This window comes from Moschus berezovskii, chromosome 21, assembly GCF_049115385.1.
Source record: "Moschus berezovskii isolate FMDL1 chromosome 21, NW_MosBer_1.0, whole genome shotgun sequence".
Taxonomy (NCBI): Eukaryota; Metazoa; Chordata; class Mammalia; order Artiodactyla; family Moschidae; genus Moschus; species Moschus berezovskii.
The window spans coordinates 1,018,077-1,045,084 of NC_142480.1; the positions used below are offsets into that span (position 1 = coordinate 1,018,077).

The 27,008-nt window shown below is 68.2% G+C and overlaps 1 protein-coding gene across 1 annotated transcript; it reads right to left on the reverse strand.

Annotated features, from left to right (window-relative positions):
• Nucleotides 1–1,594: 1,594 nt before the first annotated feature.
• Nucleotides 1,595–26,664, reverse strand: CEP170B (centrosomal protein 170B). The gene is given in 23 exon segments (XM_088829817.1): nucleotides 1,595–3,454; nucleotides 3,616–3,667; nucleotides 3,834–3,927; nucleotides 4,331–4,419; nucleotides 4,773–4,916; nucleotides 5,114–5,273; nucleotides 7,147–7,390; nucleotides 8,472–9,162; nucleotides 9,165–9,815; nucleotides 9,817–10,011; nucleotides 10,013–10,206; nucleotides 10,361–10,451; nucleotides 10,905–11,075; nucleotides 11,152–11,870; nucleotides 12,107–12,583; nucleotides 12,702–12,806; nucleotides 13,376–13,514; nucleotides 14,843–14,899; nucleotides 15,649–15,729; nucleotides 16,970–17,059; nucleotides 21,061–21,219; nucleotides 23,694–23,825; nucleotides 26,376–26,664. Coding segments are annotated over 22 exon segments (4,956 nt in total). The 5' UTR covers nucleotides 23,811–23,825; nucleotides 26,376–26,664; the 3' UTR covers nucleotides 1,595–3,218.
• Between the last annotated feature and the right edge of the window lie 344 nt (nucleotides 26,665–27,008).

A 27,008-nucleotide genomic window follows, 5' to 3' on the forward strand; every position in this document is an offset into this window, starting at 1 on the left:
GGCAAGAACACGAGTGGGTTGCCATTCCCTCCTCCAGACCTTCCCGAGCCAGGGGTGGAGCCCATGTGTCTTGCCTCCTCCACTGGCAGGTGGGTTCTTTACCACTGGTGCCACCTGGGATACCTGAACTGTGACTTAGGGCAGCAGAAATGAAAGACTGAAGCCAGGAAAGAAAAGACGCACAGGACAGAAAAAGGCGCGCGGCACAGGACAGAAAAAGGCGCGCGACACAGGACGCGGCGCAAAGGCCTTACAGACGCACAGAGTCCGAGAGAGCGAGGCTGGGACGGGGCAGGCCGAGCCGCGAGGCGCCGGCGAGGCTCCTCTAAAACTGACGACAGACAGACAAACCAGGACACGCTAAGGAGTTTCATGACTCCAGGCACAGATAAATACGAATCCATTCCTGAGCACTCTGGAGTGAAGCCACTGAAAAATGAATAACAAAGGGAACGTCTAAAATAGTCGGGAGACAAGACTCTGCCTCAGAGGCACACGGGAATCCTTTGATTCCTGCACAAAAGCAAAGAGGCCTGGAAGACAATGGAAGGGTGTTTCCTAAGTGCCAAAGACAGCACCTGCCCACTTAGACACTTAGAGCAGGGAAAGGAAAAGACAAAAAAGGCAGCACCTGCCCACTTAGACCCTTAGAGCAGGGAAAGGAAAAGACAAAACAAAAACATTTTCACCCTGACCCCAAGTCTAAGAAATGGAGAGATCTCATCAGAGGAAAATTCCTTTGAGAACAAACAAAAGGGAGGTCTTTGGGAAAATGACCACAGACAGAAACAGGGAAATCTAGGTGGGAACACAGAGCACCAGAGGCACACGTGCTGATAAGCACGCATGGGCTGTAGGACCAAGAGCTGACTCTGGGGCTTCCGACATTTGTGGGGACAGAGCAGGTGTGGGGACAGAAGAGCAGGTGCGGGGACAGGGCAGGTTGGGGACCTGCTGAGGTAAAATTACCTCCTGGAGGCTGACCACTGCCCCGAGTGGCCTCCAGGATGCTTACTCTGGTCACCTTGTCCCTTTTGCCTCTGGGTCCTCCCTGTAGGTGGGCACATATCGCTCCTGGGTGGGAGGGTCAGCAAGTAAGGTCAGACACCCCTCTGAGCCGTAAAAAGGGGGCGGACTGGGAGCAGCAGATGCCCAGCACCGGGCCTGCGTCCCTCCCGGGCTCTGTCTACAGGCAGGGCCCACTGTGAAGGGTGCTCTTGGATGCTGCCTCAATGAATGGCTCGAATAACGTTTTTCCCAAAGCAAACCTCAGACAGGTCCCAGCTTTAGGTCGCCCTCTGGTGGCAGCGTGTCTGCATGGCAGTGCTCCTGACTTGTGGGTCTAAACGGATTTTCCAGACCAGGAAGGCAGAAGGCAATGGCAACCCACTCCAGTGTTCTTGCCTGGAGAATCCTGTGGACAGAGGAGCCTGGTGGGCTGCCGTCTATGGGGTCGCACACAGTCGGACACGACTGAAGCGACTTAGCAGCAGCAGACCAGGAAGGGAGACAGTGGCATGAACCTCCCGGATTGCAGGGGGCCCCCTCCACCCCCAAACCACCCCAGGAGAAATGAGGCCACGGCGCCAGACCCTGGCATGCTGCCACATGACAGAAGAATGATTTATTAGAACATATTCCATGACAAATCATATAAAATAACCATTTTATGAAAGACATCCATAAGACCACCTGAGGACAAACGCACAGACGTGCCTCCGAGAAGCCAGACAAATAAGTTACCGATCCCAGGGTGAAGGCTGGAGGGGAGGGGAGCATGGATTCGTGAATAGAAACATTGTGCAGTGATCACCATGGGAGGGGCGGGGGGTGGACGGCCACTGCTCGCTTCTGGGGGGGCAGCCATGTGGGCATGCGGGGGCGGGCACCAGAACTAGCACCTCCTCCGTGCGGACATGCGGACGCAGCAAGCTCGCGGCAGGGCCGGGCGGGGGCCCCACTGCACTCACACGTGTACACATCGGGAAGAGGCACCGGGAAAGCCACGACAGAGAGACGGAAACACAAACACGCATCGTCCCCCGCGGCCCAGACCTGCACCCACTGGCCTGGGGTCCTGCCTCGGGGACCCACCCCCAGCACCCCTACCCCTGCTCGCCATCAACATTAGTGCAGACGCCAGGCGGGGCGGACGCACCCCCACCCCAGGATGGTCCTGGCGGGGTGGCCGCACGCCCACCCGCCACAACCAACGGGCTCTTTGGCTTAGAGGCTCCAGACACATCAGCCCCCCAGGAAGGAGGGGCCGCGCTCTGCTGCCTGGCTCGTTCCCAGCTGAGAGGATCCTGAGAAATGAACTGTTCCTGGGGGGCTGCCCCCATCCCCCCACCGCCCCCCGGCACATGGAGGCCTGAGGGGCACCCGGTTAATGCCCGCAGCGTCCAGAGGACGGGAGAGGGCATGCAATCCAGGGAGCTTCTGTAAGCCCAGGGGGTTTTGGCCACTGCGGTCAACTGCTCACCTCACCTGGGGGTTCACCTGGACCCCAGGAGCCCGGGACAGGGCCTGCCGCCCTCCCTGGATGAGCCTGGGCCTGCCGTGAGTGCAGACGTGCTCCTGGCATGTGCGTGTCTATGTGCGTGGCCGCCCGGCCCACACGCTGAGTTTGGCAGTTGTGTTGGCACCAAAGGCTCGCAGCAGTGGGGTCCCTGCCCCAAATATCCCCACGGGCTGCACCCCTGCCTGGGTCACTGGCCTCTACCCAGCCCAGCCCGCACTCTGCCTGTCCCGAGAGCCGGGGCATCACAGTGCACGCCCACCCCCCGGCCCTGTGTTTGGCACTGAGAGCCTGCACTGCCCAGCCCCTCCTCCCCAAGCTGGGCCCAGCCAGCACGGAGGGCCCAGCAGGACACAGGTGTCCCCCAGCCCACGAGGGGGACAGGGCCCTCCCAGGCCAGGGAGGGGCGCGGCTGCCATGGCACAATGACTCTTTCCTCGAAGCTAAAGACACGACATCGGGGATGGAAGGGCGCTGGCACAGGGCAGGATGCTGGCCCTTGGCGGCGGCCGCAGCAGGGGCTGGGCCAGGAGGCCAGCAGGGCAGGCGGTGTGGGGGAGCGGGTCGGCGGGAACTGGGGAGGGGGCCGGGGCCTGGGCACCCACCCACGGGGTTATGGCACGTGTAGGGGTCTTCGCGGTGACCTGTCCGAGCCGGAGGAGGCCGCAGCGGTGAGTGGAGTTGGGGGGAGGTCCCGCCCCTAGATCAGGAATCTCTCAGCGTCCTGGAGGAAGTCGGGGCGGAAGGGGGGGTCGGGGAGGCCAGGGGTCCCGCAGCTCGTCCGCTGTGGGAAGCTCCGGGGTGGCAGGGCCGAGGAGGGCGAGCACAGGCCTGGGGCGGCCGGCCGGGCTCTCCCGAGCTGGGCTGAGCCCATGGGGCCACGGTTTCCGGTCAGCAGGTCCAGGTTCCCGCTGGGGTCCACGATGGCATTGATAACTGGGGGGGTATGCAGCGTGAGGCCGCTTGGAGGCCCTGCCCTGCCGCCCGGACCCACCCTCCAGGGGTCCTTCCAGCCAGTTAGCCGTGGGTGTGGGTCAGGCCCCACCAAGGCCCCCGGAAGCCCTACCCCCGCCCCCCCAGGTCGGGGCCTCACCCACCTTCCAGCTGCTTCTGCACACGCCTCAGCTCCTTGAGGATGGAGCTGATCTCCTAGAAGCGGGAAAAAAGGAGAAGGTGGAGCAGGACTGTCCAGCCTCACCCTTCCCCAGGGACCATGGTTGGGGAGGACCTGGGGTCCAGGGCTTCAGTGACTGCTCCTGGTCTCCCCCGGAGCCAAGCGGGCTGGGGGTGGGCTGGGGGGCAGGGGAGCCCTCACCCTGTTGGACGTCTTCAGGATGGGCACCTCATTCTCAGCGTTGATCCTGGCCTCCAAGTCCTCCCACGCTCGCCCTGAGTTCTGGAAGAGGATCCTGTCCCCGGAGGAGTGGGGGCGGGAGCAGGCAGAGGATGGTGACCGCGGGGCCCCACACGGACCCTCCCAGGCCACCCCGCCAGCCACAGGGAGGCCCACACCATCCCCCACTGGGCACGAGGGGAAACTGAGGCCCGGAGCAGGACCCGGGCTGGGGGCACCAGCGTGCTGTCTCTGAGCCTGTCATGGGGAGAGCTGGGAGGAGGGCAGAGCAGGCCGCTTGGGGGCCCTGCCCCCCAGACCAAGGGTCTGCTTGCCAGAGCACGGGCCTGTGTCTGCAGACGCCCGCCTCGGTCCTGGCTCACAGGCACGTGTCTGTACCCGTGTACAGGCTGGGCGTCCACCAAGAGCGGCGGCTCCCTGGACCCTCCCCAGGGGGATGGGACGGTGGGATGACTCACTTCATCTTCTCGGCAAGGTGCTCCGTGTTCTCGCGGATGGCCTGGGACAGCTGGGACACTGGGTTCAGCATGAGGTTATCGAAAATCACCTGTAAGGACCCAGGCGTCAGCACAGCCACCGCTCGCCCGGGGGGCCCCGCCCCTCCATGCCTGGGCCCCGCCCCTCTAGCCCCGGGGGCCCCGCCCCCCCACGCATAGGGCCCCGCCCCTCCACGCCTGGGCCCCGCCCCTCTAGCCCCGGGGCCCGCCCCTTCACGCACAGGGCCCCGCCCCTCCACACCTGGGCCCCGCCCATCTAGCCCCGGACCCCACCCCTCCACGCCTGGGCCCCGCCCCTCCACGCCTGGGCCCCGCCATCTAGCCCCGGGCCCCACCCCTCCACACCCGGGGTCCCGGCCCGCCGTTGCCCAAGGGGGCTCCCCTGGGGGGGCGGGGCGCCTGCCTCCTCGCGGTTCCGGGGCCGAGTCTTGTTGGCCAGGGCGTCCTCGCAGCGGTCATTCATGTTCTGGTCCAGGTCCCGAGGGCCCTGGGAGCCAGGCGGCACCTTCTGGAAGTTGAGGCTGGCCTCGGGGATGCGCTGCACCAGCTGCAGAGGAGGGGAGCAGAGGAGTGGCCCATGCCCGCCGCGCCACGGGCAGAGCAGACTACAGCGCCAGCTGCTCGGGGTCCCCGGCCTCCCCTCTCCCAGGAAGGCCGGCCCTGCCCACCCTGAGGGCTCCCTTCCACGACCCCCGAGACCTGCCTGCGAGGGGCGTGGAAGGGGCCGCCAAGGGCCAGGCTCACCTCCTCGCGGGCAGAGATGGTGGAGGCAGGGGTGCTGGGCCCGTTGTTGAGGGAGGGGCTGCGGGCGGGCCCCGGAGAGCCTGGGGAGTCACCGTCGCCAGCCACGTCGTGGATCTCACGGGCCAGGGTGGCCACGTCCTTCACCAGCGTCTGGCTCAGCCTGCAGCCAGCAGCACAGAAGGCAGGTCCCTGAAGGCTCCTCCCAGGCCCGGGCCCGTGGGGGGCGACACTGGGGACAGGAGCCAGGGGGGACACAGTCCCCCAGGCGGGGGCAGGAGGCCCCACCAGGAGGCGGCCGCTGGGTGAGGGGCGGGGCAAAGAGCCCCCAGCACTAGCAGGGGCAGAGGGAGAGGACCCCGCTGGGCACCTCGGGGAGAGGTGGGCAGAAACACCCCCAGGCCCCAGCCACGTCCCCCTCTCCTGTGGCCACCAGGACCACAGGGGCCCTGCTTCATGGGACACAGAGGCGGGGTCACCGACAAGGGTCAGGTTGGCCCAGAGAGACCAGGGACCTCCCCATAGGACAGCAGGGCCAAGTCACAGCCCCTGGTGCCAGCCGAGACCCCTCGTCCCCTCTGCCCCGAGGAGGGAAAGGCCAGGGGCCCACTGGGAACCAGGTCCCTGCCCCTGGCCGCCCGCGAAGCCCCCGGGCTGGAGCCGCCCCTCTGTCCCCTGTCCTGGGCACCACATCTGGCGCTGCTCAAGCCCCCGGCAGGTGCGGGGCAGGGGCCACCATCCACCACCGTTCCCGTCTCTCCCAGCGGAGGGGCTATCGAGGTCACCCCAGAGGCCAGGCTCTGCCCAGGGCACCCCCAGCAGACCTCCAGACTCATCCACTCTCAGCAACGTCAGTCCCTCCCAACAGATGCCGGGTGCGGCCAGACCAAGTGTCCCTGACCAGCCTCTGCCTACACCCCAGGCTGCCTAGGCACCCCCAAGATAGCAGTCTCCAAGGTGAACCCACCCTTCCTACGGCAAAGACACACAAGTGCCCCCTGAACTCCCTGCACCCTCGTGACCCGCGCCCCTGCCCCCCGCCCGCCTCCCCTCCACCTCCTGTGCCTCCAGCACCCCGCACACTGGTGCATTTGGGCTTGTGCATGCAGGGAGCCCCCGCGGGGACCCCACGTTCCATCCTCTCTCCTCCCGCCTCCACTGCTTTCCCTGACCTGGGGCGGCTCCCCTCCAGGATGCCAGAGCCCCTGCCCGCATCACTCCGCAGGCAGCTCGCCTCCAACTGCCCCGCAGGCATCCTGAGCTGGCCCCAGCCCTCTTTTCTTTGTGCCCTCACGCTGCCCACAGCCTGGGTCACCGTCTCCGTGCTGACGCCGCCGGGCCTCCACCTCCCATGTGGGCCACCGTCCTCGGAGCTGCCTGCCCCGGTCGCCTCCCTTCCCGGTGCCTCCCCGGCCAAGCTGAGCATCCTGGGCACTGAACGTGCCACTTATCAGCCCAGCCGTTCACCCCAGCTCCTCCTCACGGCCGGCACAGCACTGACCGCTGCCCAGCCAAAGGCCACTCTATCTCTCTGGCACCTCTGCAGCATCCTCTCAGCACCTGACCAGGAGGCACCCTCCACTGAGTGACCCCACGAAAGGACTTTTTCAATAAAGTTTGTGAAGACCTTCCTTATGCCCAAGGTTCCTCCCCACACCCTTACGGGCAGATCTGCATCCATCCATCCAACCACCCACCACCCATCCCATCCCTCCATCCATCCACCCAAATGTCAATCCTCCATCAATTCACCTGTCCACCCAACCATCATCCATCCATCTAAACATCCATCCCCCCACCCCCCAACTGTCCACCCTCCATCAATTCATTTATCCACCCATCCATCATCCATCTAACCATCCATCATACAATGATCTACCCGACGATTCATAATCCATCCATCCTTCCAAACATCCATCACCCATCTACCCAGCATCCACCCACCTGACTCCCAGCTACCCATCCACTTGACTGGCATTTCTGAACCCTTTTAGGATCTGAACCCCCAGCCAGTCCCAAGGAGAGGCACCCCTCACCTGGCAATCTCCGCAATCTCAGCCGTCTGCACAATGAAACCGTAGGGATCAGGCTCTTCATCCTCATCATCCGTGTCCCGGAGGCCAGGGGCCCTCGGTCGTGCCCGGCCGGAGCCGCCAGCCCGTGGGGTCTGCGTGGCTGTTGAGGCATGGGAACGTGTATGTTTGGGGGAGCCGTGGTGGGAGCCATACTCCTCCTCGGAAGTAGATGTGCAGTCGGAGCCCTGTTGCCGGCGACGCATGTCTCGGGTGAGGGAGTTGGTTCCAGAAGCAAGAACAGAATAGAGCAGCATTCAGCACCCGCGGCTGCCCCCAGGCCTCCGGGCGAGGGCCTGGAGCGGCAGGGCGAGCCCAGCTGCAGCTGGCGCCCCTGCACCCAGAAGCCCCTCAGCTGAAGCGCCAGCAGACTCCCGCTCAGAGGCATGTGCCTGGACGGGCAGCCGGTGTGTCCAAGGACCCTCGCGGAGCAGCCCAGGGTGGCGGCTGGTCAGCAGTGGGCACAGGCCGTATTCTGTCTGAGAGGTGGGTCTGTGCCCACCGGATGGGAACCAGTGCCCTTAGTGGCAGAGAAGCGGTGACCAGACACCCTAGGTAAAGGGTACACCTCTCCACGTAGATCAGTCGTGGCCCTGGGCTGGACCGCGCAGGTGGCCTTGTACAGCCCCTGGCTGGATCCCAAGCTCAGCTGCCGCAGCCCCCCTTATACCTGCCAGCCCATCCATCTGTCATAGCCCCCCATCCTTGGCCACCTCGGCACTGACCCCCGATGCAGCCGCAAACACACACAGAACCAGGAGGGTGGGGCCCAAGCACCCCCGGCCAGCCACTGCCGCCTTGGCCCCCAGCAGACCCGCAGGCAGGGAGAGGCTCTAAGTCGGCAGGCAGGTACCAGCGGGGCCAGGGCCAGGCAGTGAGGCAACAGCAGAGCCGATGCCTCCAACCAGTTCACTCAGGACGCTCAGCCCCTGCGGCCAGGGGTCCATGCCGGCAGGAGGCCAGCTCCAGGGCCACGGCGGCCAGCCCTCCCCGCTGCAGCCATGGGGTCCGCACCCCCAGGAGGGAGTGGGTGGACCCAGTCCTCTGCCTGTGGGCCCCTCCACCCAGGAGACGGGCAGGGCTTCCTGCGTGCTCAGGACGGCTGGGGCAGCGGGAGGCCCATCGCCCTGCACACCTGGCTGGGGGGCCACACGTCTGCTGACAGGGAAGGGTGTCCTCCAGGGCCAGCAATGGGCCTGACCCTGCGGCCTGGCTGCCGCACAGGAAGCTGCCGACACCCCACCCATGCTGACGGAGCCCGGGACCACCCGCCCGCTCCCGGCACTCACTGGGTGACGAGTATCGGGCACTTCCGGGGCGGGCCCTGCTGAAGGGCTGGCGGGGGACCGCAGCGGCATTGGCAGCCTTCCTGGCAGCAGGCCGAGCCTCGGCCATCATGGTGGGCTTGCGTCCAGGGCAGTACAGCTCGACGCTGCGGCCCGAGAAGCCGGCTCGGGCGGGGACCGCCTCTGAGTCACTGGGCCCCGTGAAGGAGCCGGCCCTCTTCCGGGGCATGGCCAGGATGTCCAGGCGGGACAGCTTCTTGGCCTGCTCGGCCACTGGCCGCCCTGCAGGCTCCGGGTTGGCCGGGGGCCCCCGTTCACCGTCTGCCGCCTCCGTGTCCGAGGCGTCCCCCAGCCGGGCCCGCCTCAGCCGGGAGGCCCGTGTGGCCCGCGGGGTGGACAGGCTGTTGGAGCGGGTCAGCGCCTGCTGTGCCTTCTGGACGCCGGCCGAACCACGGCCTTGCTCCTCCCGGGCAGCGGCAGTTGGCGGCGGCGGGGCCGTGGGTTTCCGGCGCGTCCCTGGCCGAGCTGCCCCCGTGGGCCCAGGGGTCTCGTGGTCGGAAGTGACCGTGTCAGTGCCGGGAGGGTGCGCGAGGCTGGAGCCACGGTCCTCATCGGGCCAGTCCGGGGACCCCCGGGGGCCGTGGCCACGCCGTGCTGCCAGGCGTCTTGCTGGCTCTCCGCGGCCTGCGTCCGCCAGGGGCCCCGAGGGCGACGCTGCTTCTCCGAGAGCCGCTCACGGGCGCTGCTCAGGCCGACACCCCCCAGGTCCTGTGCCGCTGGCGGAGATGGCGGCTTCTCCCTGTGCAGCCCTGTGGGCTGGGAGCCAGTTGGGCTGGGCCCGTTCTTGCCACTGAGCAGGCTGACGGTGCTGGCCGTGTCCACGTCAGAATCCCCGGACAGGGAGTCCTCCGGCGGCCCAGGGGCGATGCCCACCTCTCCCTCTGGCTCTTCCAGGGACTTGGAGAGCAGCCGGGCCTCCAAGGCGGCCAGCGCCGTCTCAGTCTCCTTTAAGATCAAGTGAGTGTCCTGAGAGTGGAGGTCCACGCGTGCGGCCCGGGCCGCAGCCAGGTCCTGCAGGAGGGGGTGGCTGGGGATCTGGGGCAACTGGCTGGACGTCACGGGGCCGCTGGCCGGCTCTTTAGTAAAGCTTTCCTGCCGGACAAACGCCAAGGCCTCCTTGGGGGGCGCTGGGGCAGGGCCCTCGAGCTCTGGGGGCTTCCCCGTCGTCTGCAGCTGGATGACCATCCTCCCGCTGGTGCTGACGTACGTGCTGTCCCAGGCAGGGGCGCTGGGCTGGGCCCGCCCCGGGGCCTCCACCTGCCCGGGAGCCGCAGCAGCCTTCCTGGTGGAGGGCCGCCTCCGGGCCCGGGTCGCTGATGAAGAAAGAGGTGGGGGCTGGCTCCCCGGGGCCCCTCGGCGAGCGCCGACCCCTCGTCCACGCCGGCCCTTCCTGGGGGCTCCTGCGTCTTTCCTCTTGGGGGCCCCCGCCCAGCTCGGGGCCCCGCCCGCCATCTGAACCGCTGGCGTCACTGAGGCTGTCAGGGGTCCAGGTCCTCCTGCCCCAAGAGGGGTCCGGCCTGTTCACCGCCCACCTCTGGCGGCCCGGGACCACTCCTCCTGGCCGCCTCGGGGCCGGCAGGGCTGTCCGCCCTGTCGCTGGGCAGCTGCGGGAGCAGCCGCCGCGGCCGCACTGGCGGGATCCCCTCCAGCTCTGCGGTTCTGCGTCCGGGGCCGTCCTCTGCAGAGACAAGGGGGCCAGCTGGGTTGGATGCTGCCCACAGGCCCCCCGAGCACACAGGGAGCTGGCCCTCCTCCGGCAGCAATGTGCACACACCTGTCCAGTTGGCAGCCTGAGGCCACCCTCTTGCCGCTGCAACACTGGAGCCACTTACCTGACAGGCCTGGGTCTGAGTAGCTGTCGGCCAGGCTGGCCCAGCGGGACACCCACTTCTGACCCCCGGGGGAGCCTGGTACCGGGAGGCCCTAGGAGAGGAGGGCGGAAGGGCGTGAGGCGGGGAGAGGCTGGAGCAACATGGGGAGGTCCGGGGGCGGTGGAGGGTAAGGCATCCCAGCCCGACACCCGGCCCCCACACCTTTCCCGTGCCTGCCCCCTGTTCCCCCAGAGAAGCAGCTGGGAGGCCCCCTGTGGCCCCGCCTGGCTCACAGGACCCTGACCCGACCACCCACATCTCAACCTGGTCCAGTGGCCCGGAGGTCAGCAGGTAGACTCAGCCAAGCCCTCCCCTAGGGGCACACGCACCCAGGCACCCAACTCGACTCAGGTCCCAGGCTTGGACCTCTCAGCCCTGGTGGGCACTGGAGCCTGGAGCCCGCAGCTTGGGCAGGACCAGGGACCCCGTGCCCAGAACCTTGGCCAGGTGCTGCCCTCTCCCTGCCCAGTTCCTCCCCGGGCAGTGTCTGGGCTCAGCCCCATACCTGCAGATCCACCTGGGGGGTCACGCCCGCAGGCCGGGATGCAAACTCCTGCAGCAGGGCCATTCGCTGGGCCACCCCGTCTCCAAGCTCTTCTCTGTCCGCTCTGATGACTGGGCGGAAGGTGGCCGAGGACGCTCTGGAGAGTTCAGGGGACTCGAGGACCCCAAAGACCTGCCATGAGAGACAGGCGGGCCGCAGTCAGAGCCTTGCCCAGGCCGGGCCCCCCACCCCACTCCCTGCACAGCACCTGGTCAATCATCTTGCGGGCCTCCTCCACCTCCTGGTCCTGTGCCTCCGTCTCAATGGTATAGGTCCCCGCATCGCTGAGACTGTCGTCCTCCTCCTGCTTGCGAGCCTTTGTCACCTGGGGGTCGGCGGGCGGGGGCGGTGGAGGTGAGGGGGCTGCGGGGCTGGCCCCACGGGGCGTCAGGGGGGCGGGCAGCGTGGGGGGCGCTTTCTCGGGGCCCGGCCGGGCTGCCGGGGAGCTGTCCCGTAGACACTGGGCCGCGAAGTCCTGGGCCAAGCGGGAGCGACGCCCCACGCTGCCGAAGGGGCGGGCGGGGGCCCGGGAGGCTGGCGAGGGGCTGCCCAGTCGCTCCTCCGTCTTCTCCCGCTTGAGCGAGCCGGCCCGCTGTGGCCCCGAACCGCTGCCGGTTCCCCGGGCTGGAGCAGGGGCGGCCGAGCGGTCCCTGTCGGCAGGCCCAGGGCCGCGACGTCTGTCGAGCCGGGGGTCTCCGGGGGGTGTATGCGTGAAGGACTGGGAGCGCTTCTTTCGGGGCGTGTCCTCGTCAAAGAACTCGATGACAAAGGCCTGCTGGTTGTGCAGAAGCTCCTGGGGGTCCCGCTTGATCTGCCTCTGCAGCCGCACTTGCTCCCCACCAGCCTCCGCAGGGACCCCGGGGGCCCCAGCCACCTTGACCAGGGGGTCCTCTGAGTCGCTCTGGGTGCCATCCTCGTGCTTGTGGCCTGTGGGGTGGGGGGGGACCCAACGGGTGAGATGGAGGGAAAGGCACACAGGACCCCTGTGGTCCCAGAGGCGGAACACGGTGCCCCCCTGCCCACTCTGGGGAGCCCTGTACACGCGGTCCACAGGGGCAGCAAGAACACGCAGGATGGCCCCGCGCAGGCAGGCAGCTCCCGGGACACACAGATGCACTGGGGGGACGAGGCCCGGTGGCCAGGGCAGGCGGCCGCGTGCTCACCCTTCAGGGTGCGCGTGTGCACCGGCACGTCACTCTTGGTGCTGTGCCGGTCGTCGCCGGGGCCAGCCCGGGGCAGCAAGCTCGGGTCATTCTGCACCAGCCAGTCGGCCACCTTGGTCTCGGCAGAGACCACTTCCACGGGTGTGGCCTCCTTGCCTGGGGGCCGCCGCTGGCGCAGGAACTTGGTGACGTGGTCCTTGATCTTCAGCTTGCCAGGGCTGCAGTCGTCAAACTCAATGGTGAAACAGGCGTGGCTCTGCACAGGGGCTGCCCCGCCCCCGCCGGGCTCTGCATCCCTGGTGGGCGCCTCATGCGCCGGCGCCTCTGGGGGCCGCGGCGGGGGCGCCTCCTTGGTGGGGATCTCGAAGTAGCTGGGCTCCCGCCGGAAGGAGTAGACCTGGGGCTCCGAGGGGGCCCGGAAGCTGGCTGGCGTCCCCGTAAGATCGCCGTCCTGCTGAGCCAGGTCCTTGGGCCGCTCTGGGGCGGGAGGGACGCGGACTCAGGACCACAGGCAGCACCAGCAGCTCCGCTGCCCCCGGGCCCTCCCCCACGGATGAGAAGGAACCCCACGCCTGGGCCGCCCCCCAGGGCTCACCTGGGCCGGGCTCTTCCTGGCGCCGATCCTCGGGCAGGGTGTCCCCATCATCTTCACCCCACCAGGAGGGCTGCCCGTAAAGGGGCGTGCGGTAGGTGGCCGCCTCTGTAGAGGGAGAGAGTTGGACCCTGGGCCACACACGGCCCTATCGCCAACAGAAGGGGAGACCCACAGCTGGGGAAGATGTTGGGGTCTGTGGGGGGCCCTGACATTGCCTCCCAGCTTGGACCTGCAGCCACCCAGACCCTCGCCAGCTGCCAACCATCCTGAGCCCCGTTTCTGCACCAGTGGTAGTGGTGAGAGCCCATCCGCGGAGCGGCTGTTCCAGGGGAGGCCTGTCCCTGGTCCCAGTCCTCCGCCCGATGAACCATCCATCAGGCCTACCCAGGGCTGGCCTCTCTCCCAGGCCCTGCTCTGGTTCTGGCCACAGATGAGTGAACCAGGAGCTGAGGGCCCCTGCACTCTGACTGGACCACATGGGTGCCGGGGCACACGGGGGGCACAGCCAGTGTTGACAGGGGTGAGTGGACAGGCGTGCCTATGGGGGCGCAGGAAGGCAGGCACACACAGGCGGGGTTGTCGGGGGTGTGGGTCAAAGGCCATCTCCTGGTGAGGGGTCAGGGCCTGGGTGCTGTGCCCTGCCCCGCCTGCGACCTGCAGCACCGCCATCCTACCTGGTCCTGGTCTCCGGTCCCCCCGCTCTGGCCTGGGGGTCGAGGCCTCGCAGTAGGGCGCCTGCTCGGGCACAGACTCAACCCTCTTGGGCGTGGGGATCTTGACGCTCACCTGAAGTTGGCTGGTGTACTTCTCGTGCTGTGGGCAGCAGCTAGGGTGAGGGGCGGGCCCGCTCCGCCCTGCCCCGCCCCGCCCCGAGGACAGCCCCGCCCCGAGGACAGCCCCGCCCCCAGGATGCCTCCCCTTCCCCCAATTCTGAGGACAGCCCCACCCCCAGCTCTGAGGACGGCCCCGCCCTCCGCTCTGAGGACAGCCCCGCCCCCAGCTCTAAGGACGGCCCCGCCCCCAACTCTGAGGACAGCCCCGCCCTTCAACTGAGGACGGCCCCACCTCAGCTCTGAGGACGGCCCCGCCCTCCGCTCTGAGGACGGCCCCGCCCCCAGCTCTGAGACAGCCCCGCCCCCAGGACGGCCCCGCCCCCCGCTCTGAGGACGGCCCCGCCCCGCCTGGCCCCGCAGAGAATGCGGTCTCCGTCACCACCCAAGACGGGCAGACAGCTAACACCTGCCCGGGTCACACAGCTCGACGCTGGGGGTCCACAAGCTTCCAGAAGGGAGTGGGCAGCAGCCGACAGGGGGACCACCACCCACAGGCCCCTCGAGAGACGGCTGCGGTCAGCCCCCAGGAACCGCGGGAGGTGGGAAGCAGTGCTGCTGGTGCCTGTGCGTGTGTGTGTGTGTGTGTGTACACGCGTGTGTGTGCCGGGCTCGCTGGGGCCCCCGCCCCTCACTGGCTGTGTGTGTGTGTGTACACACATGCCTGGGTCGTGCCTGCGTGCCCCTCACCAGTCATGGGCCCCAGGGCAGGTCACCCACTCTCCCTGCACTGCCCACAGTTCCTTTGGAAAATGGGAGTGAGCCTCCCCCTACTCCTGTCTTGGGGCTCCTGGGTGGGGCTGTGCACAGGGTCCCACGAGTCCGCTCCTTGATGCCCACACAGCTGAGCAAGGGGAAAGTGGGGGCTCCACCTGCTGTGACCCCCATACCCCAGCCCCAGATCAGGGAAGTGTGCCCGAGGGCGCCCCCACCCAGGACCTTCTCCAAGGCTGGCCCCTGCCAGCCTCTGGTTACCCCTCCCTGCCTGCCCCCACCCAGGAGGAGGGTCCTCCCGGTGCCCAAGATGCCAGGAGAGTGAGTCCTCTTCCCGGCCCCCCCTCCTGCTGGGCCCAGAAACCTCCTCTCAGGCTCCAGCCACGCCCTCCTCTGTGGCTGCGTCACCCCTCCTCTGTGGCTGCGTCACCCGGGGGGTGGCTATCTCCCCGCTGGCCAGACCAGGCCATCCGGCGGAGCAGGCCAGACAGGGCTGACTCACAGCACCGTGGCTGGGCCGGGCAGCCAAGAGGCCTGGGGGCGAGCAGCGGGAAGGGGGGGCCGGGGGCGGGGCCAGGCCGCGCGCGCAGCACTGACCCTGAGCGCCTCCTCCGGGACGCGGTGCTGCACGCGCTCCAGAACGTACATGTTGGGATGTGGCAGCGCGTTAAGGAACATGGACGGCATCCTCCGCTGCCAGCAAGGTGGACGAGGAGAGCACGCGGGCATGAGGGTGGACGCCGGCAGGCTCGCCCCCGCACACCCATCCTGTCATAGGCACCTGTCCACACTGCAGGGGCCGCCTGCGGGCTGTGCTGGCCCCCGGTCATCGCACGCACGTGCCTGAGGGCTGCAGGGACTCCCCTCCTCCCCACGCACAGCCCAGGAGCCCAGAGTGCTCCGGAGGGCAGGCCACAAGCGTCCAGCTCTGGCTCCCATCCCAGACCACAGCAGCCCCGGCCTCCCAAGGCTCCACAGGTGGGGAGGGCTCAGTGGGGGCACCGAGGATGGGGGGCAGGGGACGGGCTGCACTCCTGCCACACGCATGGGTCGCCCCACCCGCCACGTTCTGAGCACAGAAGTCACTCCTAGGGTCCCCCAGCAAACCGGACCCTGGGTCCCAGGAAAGCTGTCTCATTCCTCAGGCCTGTGTGGGCGCACACCGGTGGGCCGGCAAGTGGACAGAGGTGCCCATGGCCAGGCCGGAGCCCCGCCCCAGGTTCATCCTGCTGCCTCTAACCCCCTGGGGCCCTGGCTGGGACCAAGGGGCCCCCACCTGCTTCCAGGATAACTGGGCGACGGTGACCGTGGGGACAGTGGGGGTGGGGAGGAGGGTGAGTGCCAGGGCACCCGTGGCGGTGGGGATGGAGGGAGCGGGGAGGAGGGTCAGCACCCGGAAGGATATCGTAGCCGAACCGGATGACGTCATTGAGCTTCAGCGTGACGTATCTCTGGTCTGGGATGCGCACGTCATTCACGAACGTCTGCGGGGAAGCAACCGGGTGCTGAGCCAGGGCACATGCGGCCGTGAACCACCCAGCCCTCCTGTGCTGCTCGGGGCCGGGCACTGACCTGCACGGGCACACCAGTGTCACGCCCCAAAGGGACCACAAGACAGATGGCTGGAAGGGGGGCCAAGGCGTGGGGTCCACCCAGCACCCAGGGACCCTGACACAGCCCTCGAGCACAGAGCCCGTGACACCCTTGTGAAACGGATACACAGGGCCTCCTGCCAGCCCCAGCGCCCGAGGCCCTTGGGTGGCAGCCCCCAGACCTGCAGGGTGGCCCCGTGCAAGGCTGGTCAGGTTGTGCAGCCCCCTTCGGGCAGGGATGGTTCATCTGACTGGGGGGCTGATGGAAAAGGGGTCTCAGGGGACAGACTCCAGCAGAGATCGAGACCCCCGGCTGGGGGCACTCAGAGGGGGACTGGGTGGGTGGTACTCAGCAACTGGTGGAGGCAGGGTGGGCCTGAGGGTGTTGTGGGACCCCCAGCTCAGGGTGGGGGTGTGGGGGTGGGCAGGGTCCTCCTTGGCTGGAGGGATGCCGGTGGTTTGCTTTCTTACTGAAACAGCCTCCGGGGCAGGGAACCGAACACAGAAGGAACAAGACGCCCAGACAGACGCCGGACCCTGAGGAGGGACCCCCTCCCCTCCTCCCCCCTCCCCCCCCTCCTCCCTGCCAGTCTCTGCCCGCCCCTCACTCGCTCCTGCAGCCAGGAACTTCCTCTTGGTCACCTCTCCGAACCTGCCACTCCCAACTCACAAAACAGCTCACATATGCCCCTAGGACAGGACACCCAGCATCCATCCATCTTAGGAGCCCATTTTCCAGCCTGCAGGAGGTCCCCAAACCTCCCCTGCCATCCTGAGGGCCTGACTCCCCTCCTCCCAGAAGGCAGCCCCTCCTTCTAGGGGCCCTGCCCAGAGGGAGCCTTCCTTAGGAGGCCACCAGAGCAGCAGGTCCTGAAGGATGGCAGGGGGGCAGGGTGGGCCAAGGTGAGGGCGGGGCCAGGGGCCGGATGGGGCCGGTGGGGGGGTCATGGCCAAGGTGAAGGGGCGGGGTCGGGTGGGTGGGGCCTGTGGGAATGGGGCGGGGCCAAGGTGAGGGCGGGGCGAGGGGCCAGGTGGGGCCGGTGGGAGGGGTGTGGCCAAGGTGAGGGGTCGGGGTCGGGTGTGGGTGGGGCCTTGGGAAGGGGCGTGGCCAGCACGGAAGCCCTGCACTCACCCCGTTCAGGCTACCCAGGTCCTTCAGCCAGTGCTCGTCCCTGTCCTGGTCGTAGTTGATGACGGCATGCTGCTTGTCCACGCTGCGGGACTGGAGAGACACGGAGGCCTTAGCTGGCCTCCCGGGAAGGGGACCCAGGGGAAGTGACCGCACAGGTGGCCGCGCATCCACCCGCCCGACCAGATCACACTCCCACCAGGGCCTCGCAGCACAAAGGGCTCAGTCACGTCTCCACACCTCAGTGTGCGCCCCGAAGAAAGCCCATGCGAGCCGGACCCAGCCAGCCCGCCCAGCACCAAGGGACATCGGGTTCCTCCCGCCCCAGCCTGCCGCTCTGGGCCCTCCCTCTGTGACCAGTGGGCACCAGCTGGCCAGCGCCCACTGCCCTCCCCGCCACTGCTCCTGGGGGAGTGTGGGAAGGGCTGAACACCCTCCGGATGCTCGGGGACAGGCTGTTCGCTCCCAAGGGCGGGGGGCCGGGGGAGGACTGGAGCCCAGAGGGAGGATCAAAGGGAGGGCTGGGGGGCTCGGAGGAGCCCCCACCCCGCCCAGCCAATCCCATAGCGCACACCTCTCAGAGTGGTGGACACGCACACACACGCACGCGCACTTCCGCTGGCGTGCACCAGGCTCGCACACCCGGAGTGTGCTTCCTGCCGCCCAGGTGCCACGTGAGTGTGTGTACACGGTGCCTCCGCCCTGGCCACCAGCTCACCAGGGCCCTGCCCAGCTCCCTCACATGGTCAAGCTGCAGTCCCTCCACTCCAGGTGACAGAGGCAGGGATGAGGTCACAGGGTCATGTTCTGCTCCATCAGGAAGCGCCAGCACAGGCCGCCCTGCCCGGCCAAGGGGCTGGCAGTCTCGGCACAGAGTATCACCGCCCAACCCGCAGCCACACCTCAGTGCCAAAGGCCCCTCAGGTCCAGGGACAGCTGTATCCCTCCTTGCACTGGGTGAGCCATGGCCGAGGTCTAGCCCCAGGTGAGACTGGCAGAACCGGCTGCCACTCAGCCCTCCAGGAGTGCCCACGAGACACCCCATGTCCAGAGCACACTCGTGGGGCCCATGGGGCCCACATGCTCCCTGCCGCCCGGGACAGGACCGTACAGTCCTGGGGAGGGGGGCCCAGCACCTGAGCCTCCACGTCACCACCCTCCCGGCTTCTAAGGTCTCACAGGTGAGGGCCCAGAGCCCTCCCCTGCCAGCAACCACCACCGGCAGCCACTTCTCTGAGGTTCTGCCCACCCAGCCCCTCCAGCATCATCCATCTTCCAGGGAAGCTCCAGCACCCACCCCCAGGATGGGAGCTCCCAGGGCCGGGCCTCCTCCCTACCCAGAGAGGAGAGCACACGAGGGAGAGGCAGACGTGGGCTCCAGCCCAGCCCTGCCCGCACCCAAGGCCACGTAGCTTGGCTGAGGCACCAAGGCAGGACCTGGAAAGGAGACTGCAGTGGGCGGGCTCGCGGGGGCCACAGCCCTGGGCCTGTCCCAGATGTGGAGGCCGGCGCTGCCGGGTCGGGGCATGGCGACACTGCAATGGTGGGGGTCCCCACCTCATCCTGCCACGGACCCTCGGGCCCCTGGAGGGAGTGCGGGTGCAGGCATTTCAAGGGCGGCGCAGCATCCATGGGGCCACCTGCCGCAGTGCCCACCTGGGGGCTTCCCAGGAAAGGCCGCCAGCTTACCCAGGCTCACATGGGCGGCGCTGGGGCAGGAGGCTCTGGCTCCCCAGGTAACGAGTCTCAGGTGAGCTGAGTCTGACCTTGAAACTTACTGCCCTGCACCCCAGGCCGGGTCTCTGCCCCAGCCCTAACTTTCTCAGCCAAAGGTGGCACCCGCAGCTAGACGGCTCCTGGCCACCCTGGCCACGGCCTGTGCCCAGACACAGGCACCAGCTCTCCCACTGGACTCCCTGCTGGGCCCCGCGGCAGCCCCTGCCATAGTCCGGATGGGTAGGGGTGGGGCTGGGGCGGGCACACAGGGGACCCCGCCCCCTCCTCCAGGCCTCCAGGTGACACAGACAAGAACCAGCAGTTTCCTGGGCGGTGTGCTCAGGCTCGCCTGCCCTCTCCCAGGCAGGTCACTGCCCCCGTGGGAGGCCCCACGGGTTGGGCACTCCTTGGAGTCCAGAGGGCAGCCGGGAGGACTGGGGCTCACCTCCTCCCATGCCCTCTCCATGTCTAGCCAGCTGCCCAACACCTGGATGCCACTGGGGGCTGGACTGTGCCCTCTGGCTGGCTGGGCATCAGGCCTCCCAGCACTGTGGACCTGGGGAGAAGCTGCTGGAGGCTGCACACTGGGAGGTGATGGGACCGGTGGGCTGTGCCCGGCCCAAGGCCCGAGGGGTGGGCCACAGGAGGGTACTCTGCCCCTCAGGCTCAGCTGCCACTTTGGCTGAGGTGCGGCCCCAGAGGGGCTTCCAGACCCACCTTTTTGACCTCTCTGAGCCTCAGATCTCCACCTCCTGGACCCTCCCTGGCTGCCTTCTGGGTGGGTAAAGCCCAGCCTGGCCAAACCAATTTCTCCTCCTCGCCCACCTGGCCCTTCAGCCTCCCTCGGGATGGCGCTAATCGAGACCCCCAGCTGCTCCGGCCACGCCCCCAGGCCCCCACCTTCCCGGTCAGCACCCCAGTCAGCCCACCCCCGTCCATCCCCACAACTCCCCAACCTGGCCCTGACCCCGACTCTTCCGTTGAACTTTCTGGGGCTCCCCAAAAGCTTCAGCGCTCCCTGAACGTTCCCCTCCCCACTGTGCCCCCTCCAGCCTGCCGGCCAGACTGCTGTGCAGGCTCTGGAGGTGCCCTGCCCGCTCTGGGCCTGGGTCCTCTGCCCAGCACTACCCCCTCCCTCAGTCTACCTTCCCTCTCCCAGCAAGATGCCCTGCCCTGCCCACCTCCTGGCTCCTGGGACTTGGCACAGCCCCCCTCATTTGCACCCAGAGCCTGGGCTGCCCCTTCCAGTTTCCAGGCCCCTTCCACTCCAGGCACAGCCCCAGCCACAGCCCATCCCCAGACTGCGGGGACCTTCAGGACCCCCTGGGCCCCAGCAGGGAGAGGCCCCACATCCAGAACACCTCCCCCTCTCGGCCGAAGCCCCAGGGGGGACCCCACCCCACCGAGGCCAGCAGCTCAGAGGCTGGAGGCCCACCCAGGAGGCGGGGAGGGGGCCTGGGCCTTCAGACATAAGAGAACCCAAAGCAGGGGGCGTGGCAAGTGGAGCGAGTTGGTCAGAGACCTGCGAAATAGACTAGAGAAGCTGCAGACACTTGGACCTTTGGGAGAGGACCTAACTGCACTCCCTTTAAAACGGAGTAAAGACGGGCTTCCAAAATCTGGGCCTGATGCCCTCCATGGCTGGAAGCCCCCCCCAGAATCCAGCAGTGGCCAAAAGCCTGGGCTCTGGGCACACCCACCTGCCAGCTCACACCCAGTGCCACCCAGCAGGGCCATAGCGCCCACGGCCTGCCTGTGTGGGGGGTGTGTGCAGGGGCTCCCGGGCCGGGTGTCTGGGTAAGGATGGGAGCAGACGGAGCCCACCTGACACCCTCCCAAGGGGCAAACGGGCCGAAGTAGAGAGGACCTCTAGCCACAAACACACACAGGCTCTCTCTCACACACAGACACACCAACATGCACGTGTGTGCACACAGGCCTGGGCGCACCTACATGTCTGTGCGTGTGTACACGTGTGCACACATAGTGACACACGCCCTGCACCGGAGCCCAGGCCACGGGTGCAGGAGCCACAGAAGGAGGCCTGGGCCCGGGTCCCCACTCTCATCCCCGCTCAGGCCCAGGGGGAGCCAGGCTCAGCCCGGGAGCCATGCCCTGAGGTGCGTGGGGGGTCGGCTGGAGAGTCTGGGGGCACCGAAGAGGTGGGCAGCGCCGCCCCCGGGACACAGCACCCCCGCCCAGGCCCCCCCTCCGAGGCCCCTGCCTTGATGGCAGCACAGCCTCGGGGCAGCCCCCTGCTCCCCAGCCTTCCCCTCATCGCATGGCCTCCTCCGTCCCCCGAAAGGAGCACCCCACCTCCAGCAGCACCCCCAAGCTCCTCCTCCTCGGCTCTCAGCCCCTGCCAACCCCAGTGCCACCTTCGGTCTGTCTCCTGGGGGGTCATCTGGCTCCTCCCACATGTTTGTGGCCGGCCCAGCCCTGCCACGGGGACCCCAGGCTCCAGCGTGGGGTCGGTGACCATCACAAACGTGGGAGTGGATGCAGAGGGCAGGCCCGGGCGCTCCAGGAACACGCAGCTGGAAAAGGGTGAGGAGGGGACGGGAGAGGGCAGCTGAGTGGGAGGGCTGGGACAGGTGTGGGGTGCCAGGGAGCGGGGGCAGGTGGGGGCAGGCGGGGCCCCACGAAGGCCTGGAGGCCGGGGGGCGGGGGCGGGAGCGGCACTCAGGGACGCCCGAGGTGCGAGGTGGGGAGAGGGAAGGTCGGGGTTTGCCCTGGACACCCAGCGGGTTGGAGGATAAGGGATCTGCTCAGCAGCAGCAGGCCGGGGCTGCCACTGAGATGCCCAGGAGCTAGGGACACAGGAGGCTGGGGATAGGGCGGCGAGAGCCACCGTGCGCATCCCATGAGCGGAGACGGGGACTGAGGCCATGGGTGTGGACAGCGCCTCCAGGGAGAGGCCTCATGCGCCCAGAGCCCAGGCCGAGTGTGAGCCTTGGGGGCCGCCAGGCAGGAGCCAGGAGGCGGGGAAGCCTGGAGCTGACCCCGGGGAGAAGCCGAAGGGAATTCCATCCAGGTGGGGGGACTCAGGCCAGGCACTGGGGGGGAACTCGGGCTGGGCAGTGGGAGGCGGGGACTGGGGTCAGGCAGGGGTGTGCCAGTGAGCAACTCCCTAGCAGGGGCTCCAGGCTTGCGGGTGAAGGGCCGGCAGGACCGCACAGCCCAGGAGACAAGGACGTGGGGTGTCCTGAGCGAGGGCCCGGTGGATGGAGCAGGCTGTGTTCCCACTTCACTCTCCAGCGACACGACAACCTGGAGCCTCAGTTTCCTTGTGTGATGGACACACGGTCACACCACCCAGGACAGCCAAGGGCAGAACGAGGGTGCACCCAGGCCAGGAGCTGGCCGGGCATGAAGCTGGCCTGGCCCTCCACCCTGCTCAGGGCTCCACCACCAACTGGCCCAGAAACTAGGAGTCAGACCCCAGACTCACTCTAAGTACCCTGCCCCCACGGCAGCAGGAGCCTCTCCTCCAACCCTGGGGAAAAGAAACAGGCAGACTGAGGGCCTGGTGCGGGGGCGGGGCCAGGGCCAGGGAGGAGCAAGTGTGCTGGCCCCCAGCACACCCAGGCCCCCCTACGAGAGGCCCTCCTGGCCACCCCGGGGGACCACACACTCGGTCACAGCAGGGAACACACAACCCCCTGGCAGGGGTCAGGGCCGAAGGCAGCGATTCCTTCAGACCCCTCACCAACTGACAGACAACAGGGGCCATGTCACATGACACCACCAGGCAGCCACCAGGCACATCCAGGCCTCACATCACATCCCCGGAGGCAGTCTATGACCTCTGCTTGTTTCATGTGGGCCTGAGAAACAGTCTTTCCATTTCACACGGTCAAAAAAAAAAAAACGAAAAGACTCTTTCAGGACAGGAGAAAATAATATGAAATTGACATTTCAACACCCGCCAAGTCTGACCAGCGTCCGCTGGACTGTGCACGGTGCTTCGTGACAGCAGCAAAGGCAAGGGGCTGTGACAGGGGGCATGTGACCACAAGGCCTCAACCCTGTACCCAGCCCTTTACAGAAAACACCTGCCCAGGCCTGCACAGAGCCTTCCAAAGGCAACTTCCAAAGGCGAGATGCAAAGAGAAAAAGGCAGAGGCTTCTCTAGATCAGACCCTGGAAAGACCGAAAGGGCAAAGGCAGCAAGTCGGGGTCCCGCTGGGTCTGGAGGCGGGTAGACCAGAGAAGCCAGGGTGTCTGGACACGCACAGGCCCTGCACTGGCTGCCCAAGTGGACATGCGCTTGGCTGGGATCCTCGGCTGCGGCCCAAAGCCCCATGAATCCCAGGGAGTGAGGGGGCAGCACGCAGTGCAGCATCTCGCCCGGCCCTGAGGGGCCCCTGGTTGGACCGGGCAGCGCAGCCCACAGAGGGCAGCTCCTGAGAGTCCCACGGTGGGACCTGTGGAGCTTGGCAGGGCCCTTGGGGACAGGGGCCCAGGCCCCATGCTGGGGAGGGCTCATGGCTGCAGGGAGCCCGACCCGGTGACAACCATTAGGGTGGGGGCACCCTGTGGACCCTACAGGACCAGGTCTCTGGCCCCCTGCCCTCCCCTCCCTGATCCTAGGAGCCAGACTCAGGAGCCAAGCTCAGCGCAACACAAACTAGGGCCAGACAGAAATTCCTGATCGCCGAGTGCCTGGCATCCTGGCACTTAGTGCCCTGCCAGCCTCTCCAGCCCCCACCAGGGGCACTGGACTTCCCCTGGTCAGAGCTGGCCCTGTAGCCCCTGATTCCCAGCCCAGCTGGGCACACTGGGCAACGAGGATGTGCACAGATCCGCTTTCAGGAGCCTTCCAAAGGCGGGTTTGACGCCTTCAGAGTCCGACGGCATCAGACCGCCCATCAGAAGAGGCCCAGGCCCCTTGCCCTTGAGCACCCACGGGCCTGCTGTGGGTCCAGGGCCCAGGCGGAGGCCCAGGCCTCTCCCCGGGGGGCCTGTAGCAAGTAGGGTGGGCTCTTCCGGCACGGGTGCCCACACTCACCTGCAGCATGAGCTCACACTCGTCTCGCCCCACGAAGATGAGCTCTCGGGGGAGTCGGTGGCGGGTGCCGCTGCTGCTTACCAGGAACCACGAGGTGACGCTCATCTTGGCGCTCATGAGGCCCGTCCGGCCCTGGGGGTGGGAGGAGTCATCAGAGAGGGGCCCCCTCCCTGGGCCCCCGCCCCTGGGCACCCCGAAGGCCCTCACAGAGCCTGCACTACCGGGCCTCAAGCACCTTCACGGTGCCACCACTGCGGCCGCTTTCAGAAATGCTGAGCTCCAGCAGCTCCTCCCGGACCGCGCCTGTCCTCTGTGGGCCCCCTCCCAGGCTAATGTCCCCCTTATGCTCTGGGCCCCCGTGTACCCTCTTCTCTGTCTGGGTGCCAGGGGTCAGGCATGTGGGGCCTTGGCCACACTGCCTGCCTGTGGACACTCATGTGTTCCCGTGACCTGCTCCCAGGGGAGGACTCCGCAAGCAGCCTCAGGGGCCCCATGAGGCCAGGTCCACAGGCCTGGACACAGACTCTGAGCCAGAGGCCCTGCCTCCTGCGGCTGGACACGAGCACCCTGAGATATCAGTACACTTGCCATGAGAGGGCACCAAAGACACCCCCCAGGCCAGGCCAGTCCAGGGGGTCAGGGCAGCAGGCAGCCCCTCCAGGGCCCAGGAGGGAGGTGGTGCTGTGGTGCCCGAGGTCCTGGGGGCAGATGTGGTCGGGGGGTGGGACCCATGCCCGTTGCCCAGAGACATGTCACCACCAGCACAAGGGCACGGGCACCAAGAGCGCAGACACACCCATGCCACACACGCGTGCACAAAGCGTCCAAGCACACTCGGAGTACCGCCCACAAGCTCCCGAGCCACGCTCCTGGAGGGGGCGTGCGCACGCACACAGGCGGCATCCTGGGCTCTGGGAGCCGCACACCGTCCCCGCATCGCGGGGCTTCCTTCCAGCCGGCCGGCGGGCGCCAAGGAGGGGAGCAGCTTGTGCAAAGGTGCCAGCGACACAGAGAAACAGGGGCTGCTGGCAGCGCTGAGGGGAGAGGTCCATCCAAGGCAGGGGGTGGGGAAGTGGGCACGCAAGCCCCTGGGGCTGGGCTCCAGGCAGAGGGACGGGCCAGGGCCCAGATGCTGGGTCATGCGTGCCTAGGATTCCAGTGGCTGGTCCAGGAGCAGAGCAGATGCCCTGGAGGGCCCAGGACTTGATGTCAGCCTGGGTGCTGAGTGCAGTAGGCCTGTTCCAAAGTCACGGAGGAGCTCAGGACAGGAAGAGCAGACGGCTACACCCAGTCCAGGGTCTGAGCACATGTCACACACCTGTGGGGCCAGCCCTGGAGGTCCCAGGCCCCGGACCTGACTCACTGTGTGCAGCGGGGGCCGCGTGAGAGGCGACTGACCAGTAAGAGAGGAAGGGGCTGACACCCTGGAGGAGCATCCCAGGCCTCCTCCCTGCAACGCCCACACCCAGAGCTCTGCCCGAGGCTCCTGAGAGCCGGGTCTCAACGCCAGGCCCCACCCATCGGTGAAGGCCCAAGAGGGCGTGCAATCCATGGCATACCCCTGTGCCAACTCGGGCAAGCACATGGGAAGACACACAAAATCCACCCAGAAGACACCCCCGCCGGCCAGAGCCCCCTCATCCTGGGACCCCTGCCCTTCCTCAGGGTCCAGCCAGAGGGCCCGGTGCTGGAGGCGGAGGGGGTGGGGACCTCCAAGCCCCTACAGCCCTGGGAGGGCTCTCTCCAAAGGCATGCCCGCCCCATCACGGTGCTTCCCAGCCCCCACCCCGCTCAGCTCCCGCCCTCTGCCGTCACCTGCTACTAGGTCCCCATCAGCAGTTGGGAACAGACCCCACCCAGAGAAGGCCACAGCCTCTGCTGGCAAAGGGAGGCCAAAGCCCCAAAGCACTGTGATGCGGCTGTGGCCGAGCCAGGCCGCCCCTGCCACTGCCACCCCATCCCAAAAAGGCCCAGGCCTGGAGCGGTGGACGCTCCCCAGCAGCCTGCGGCCGGTTCGGAGCTGGGCTGGCCATCGTTGCTAGGAGGGAGAATAATAAACACCCCAAACTTGTCCCCTCGGCCGCCCCAGCCAGAAGGGCCACCCGCCCAGGGGTGCGGGGAGGAGTCGCGCGGGGCAGGGGCTGGGCAGGGCTGGGAGCGGCGGCGGCGGGCGGCTGGAAGGGGCAGACGGAACCGAGGCCGGGGCCGGGCCGGGAGAGGAGGCAGGGACGGCGGAGAGGCGGCGGCGGCGGCGGGGAAGGGAAATGAGGAGAGAGGGAGTAGGAGGAGGAAGGCGGAGGGAGGGACCGCGGAGAGGAGGCCAGGCCGGGAGGCGGCCGGCGGGAGCGCCGGGCGCGGAGGGGGAGGGGGCGGCGCCGTCCCCGAATCAGCGCCCGCCGCGGACGGCCGGGGCCCAGCCGGTGCCTGGGCGGGGACCCCTCTCTCCAGGCCGCGCAGCCGCGCGCTCGGCGGCCCCTCCCGGCCCGGCGCAGACCCAGGCCGCCTCCGCGGCTGCGGGGACCGGCCCGGCCAGGTGCGTCGGCAGCGCCCACCCTCGCGCCTTTGTCCGGCCCCCTGGACCCCTCACCTCGGCCCCCTGCCCGCCGCCCCCGCGGCTCCGAGGCGCGCAGGTGCGCGCGCGGGGAGGCCCGGCCGCCGCGGGCGCAGATCGGCGCGTCTTACCTGCGGTTCAGCCCCGGCTCCGTCCCGGCTCGGCCCCGGCCCTCCCGCCCGGCCGGCCGAGCGCTGGGCGGGGCCGCCGCCTAGGACATGCCCGGCGCGGCCCGCACGCTCGCGGCAGCCCGGCGAGCCCACGGGCGGAGCGGCGCCCGGCCTCGGCGGCGGGGCCCTGACGTCCGCGGGCGCCCCGCCCCGGCCCGCCCCCGGCCCCGCCTCCGCCCCCCGGAAATCCAGGTCGGGGCGGCCTGGGGCGCCAGGTGCGCGCGGCCCCCGCGCCCGCGCCGCCTCCGCCGCCCGGGCCGGCCGCCGGCCCCGGCCCCCGTGGGCTCCCAGACCCTCCCCTCCGGCCCCGCGCCCCGCCTCGCCTTGGGGACCCGCCCCTGCGTGCCGGGCGCCTCCCGGTGCCCGCAGCCGCCCCCGCGTCCTGGCTCCGAGCCCGCGCGCGGTTAACGTTTAGCCCAGCTCCGGGAGCCCGGCGCTCGAGCCGCACCCCCGGCCTCTCACCTTCGGCCCTGCCCGCCCCAGTGAGGGCCGGAGGGCCAAGGAGGCGGGGAAGCCCCAGGGCGCGCCCCGACCCCAGGCGTTCTCTCGGAGGGCCAGGGGCCGGCGGGTCGCGGGCGCCTCCTCCGTCCCCCC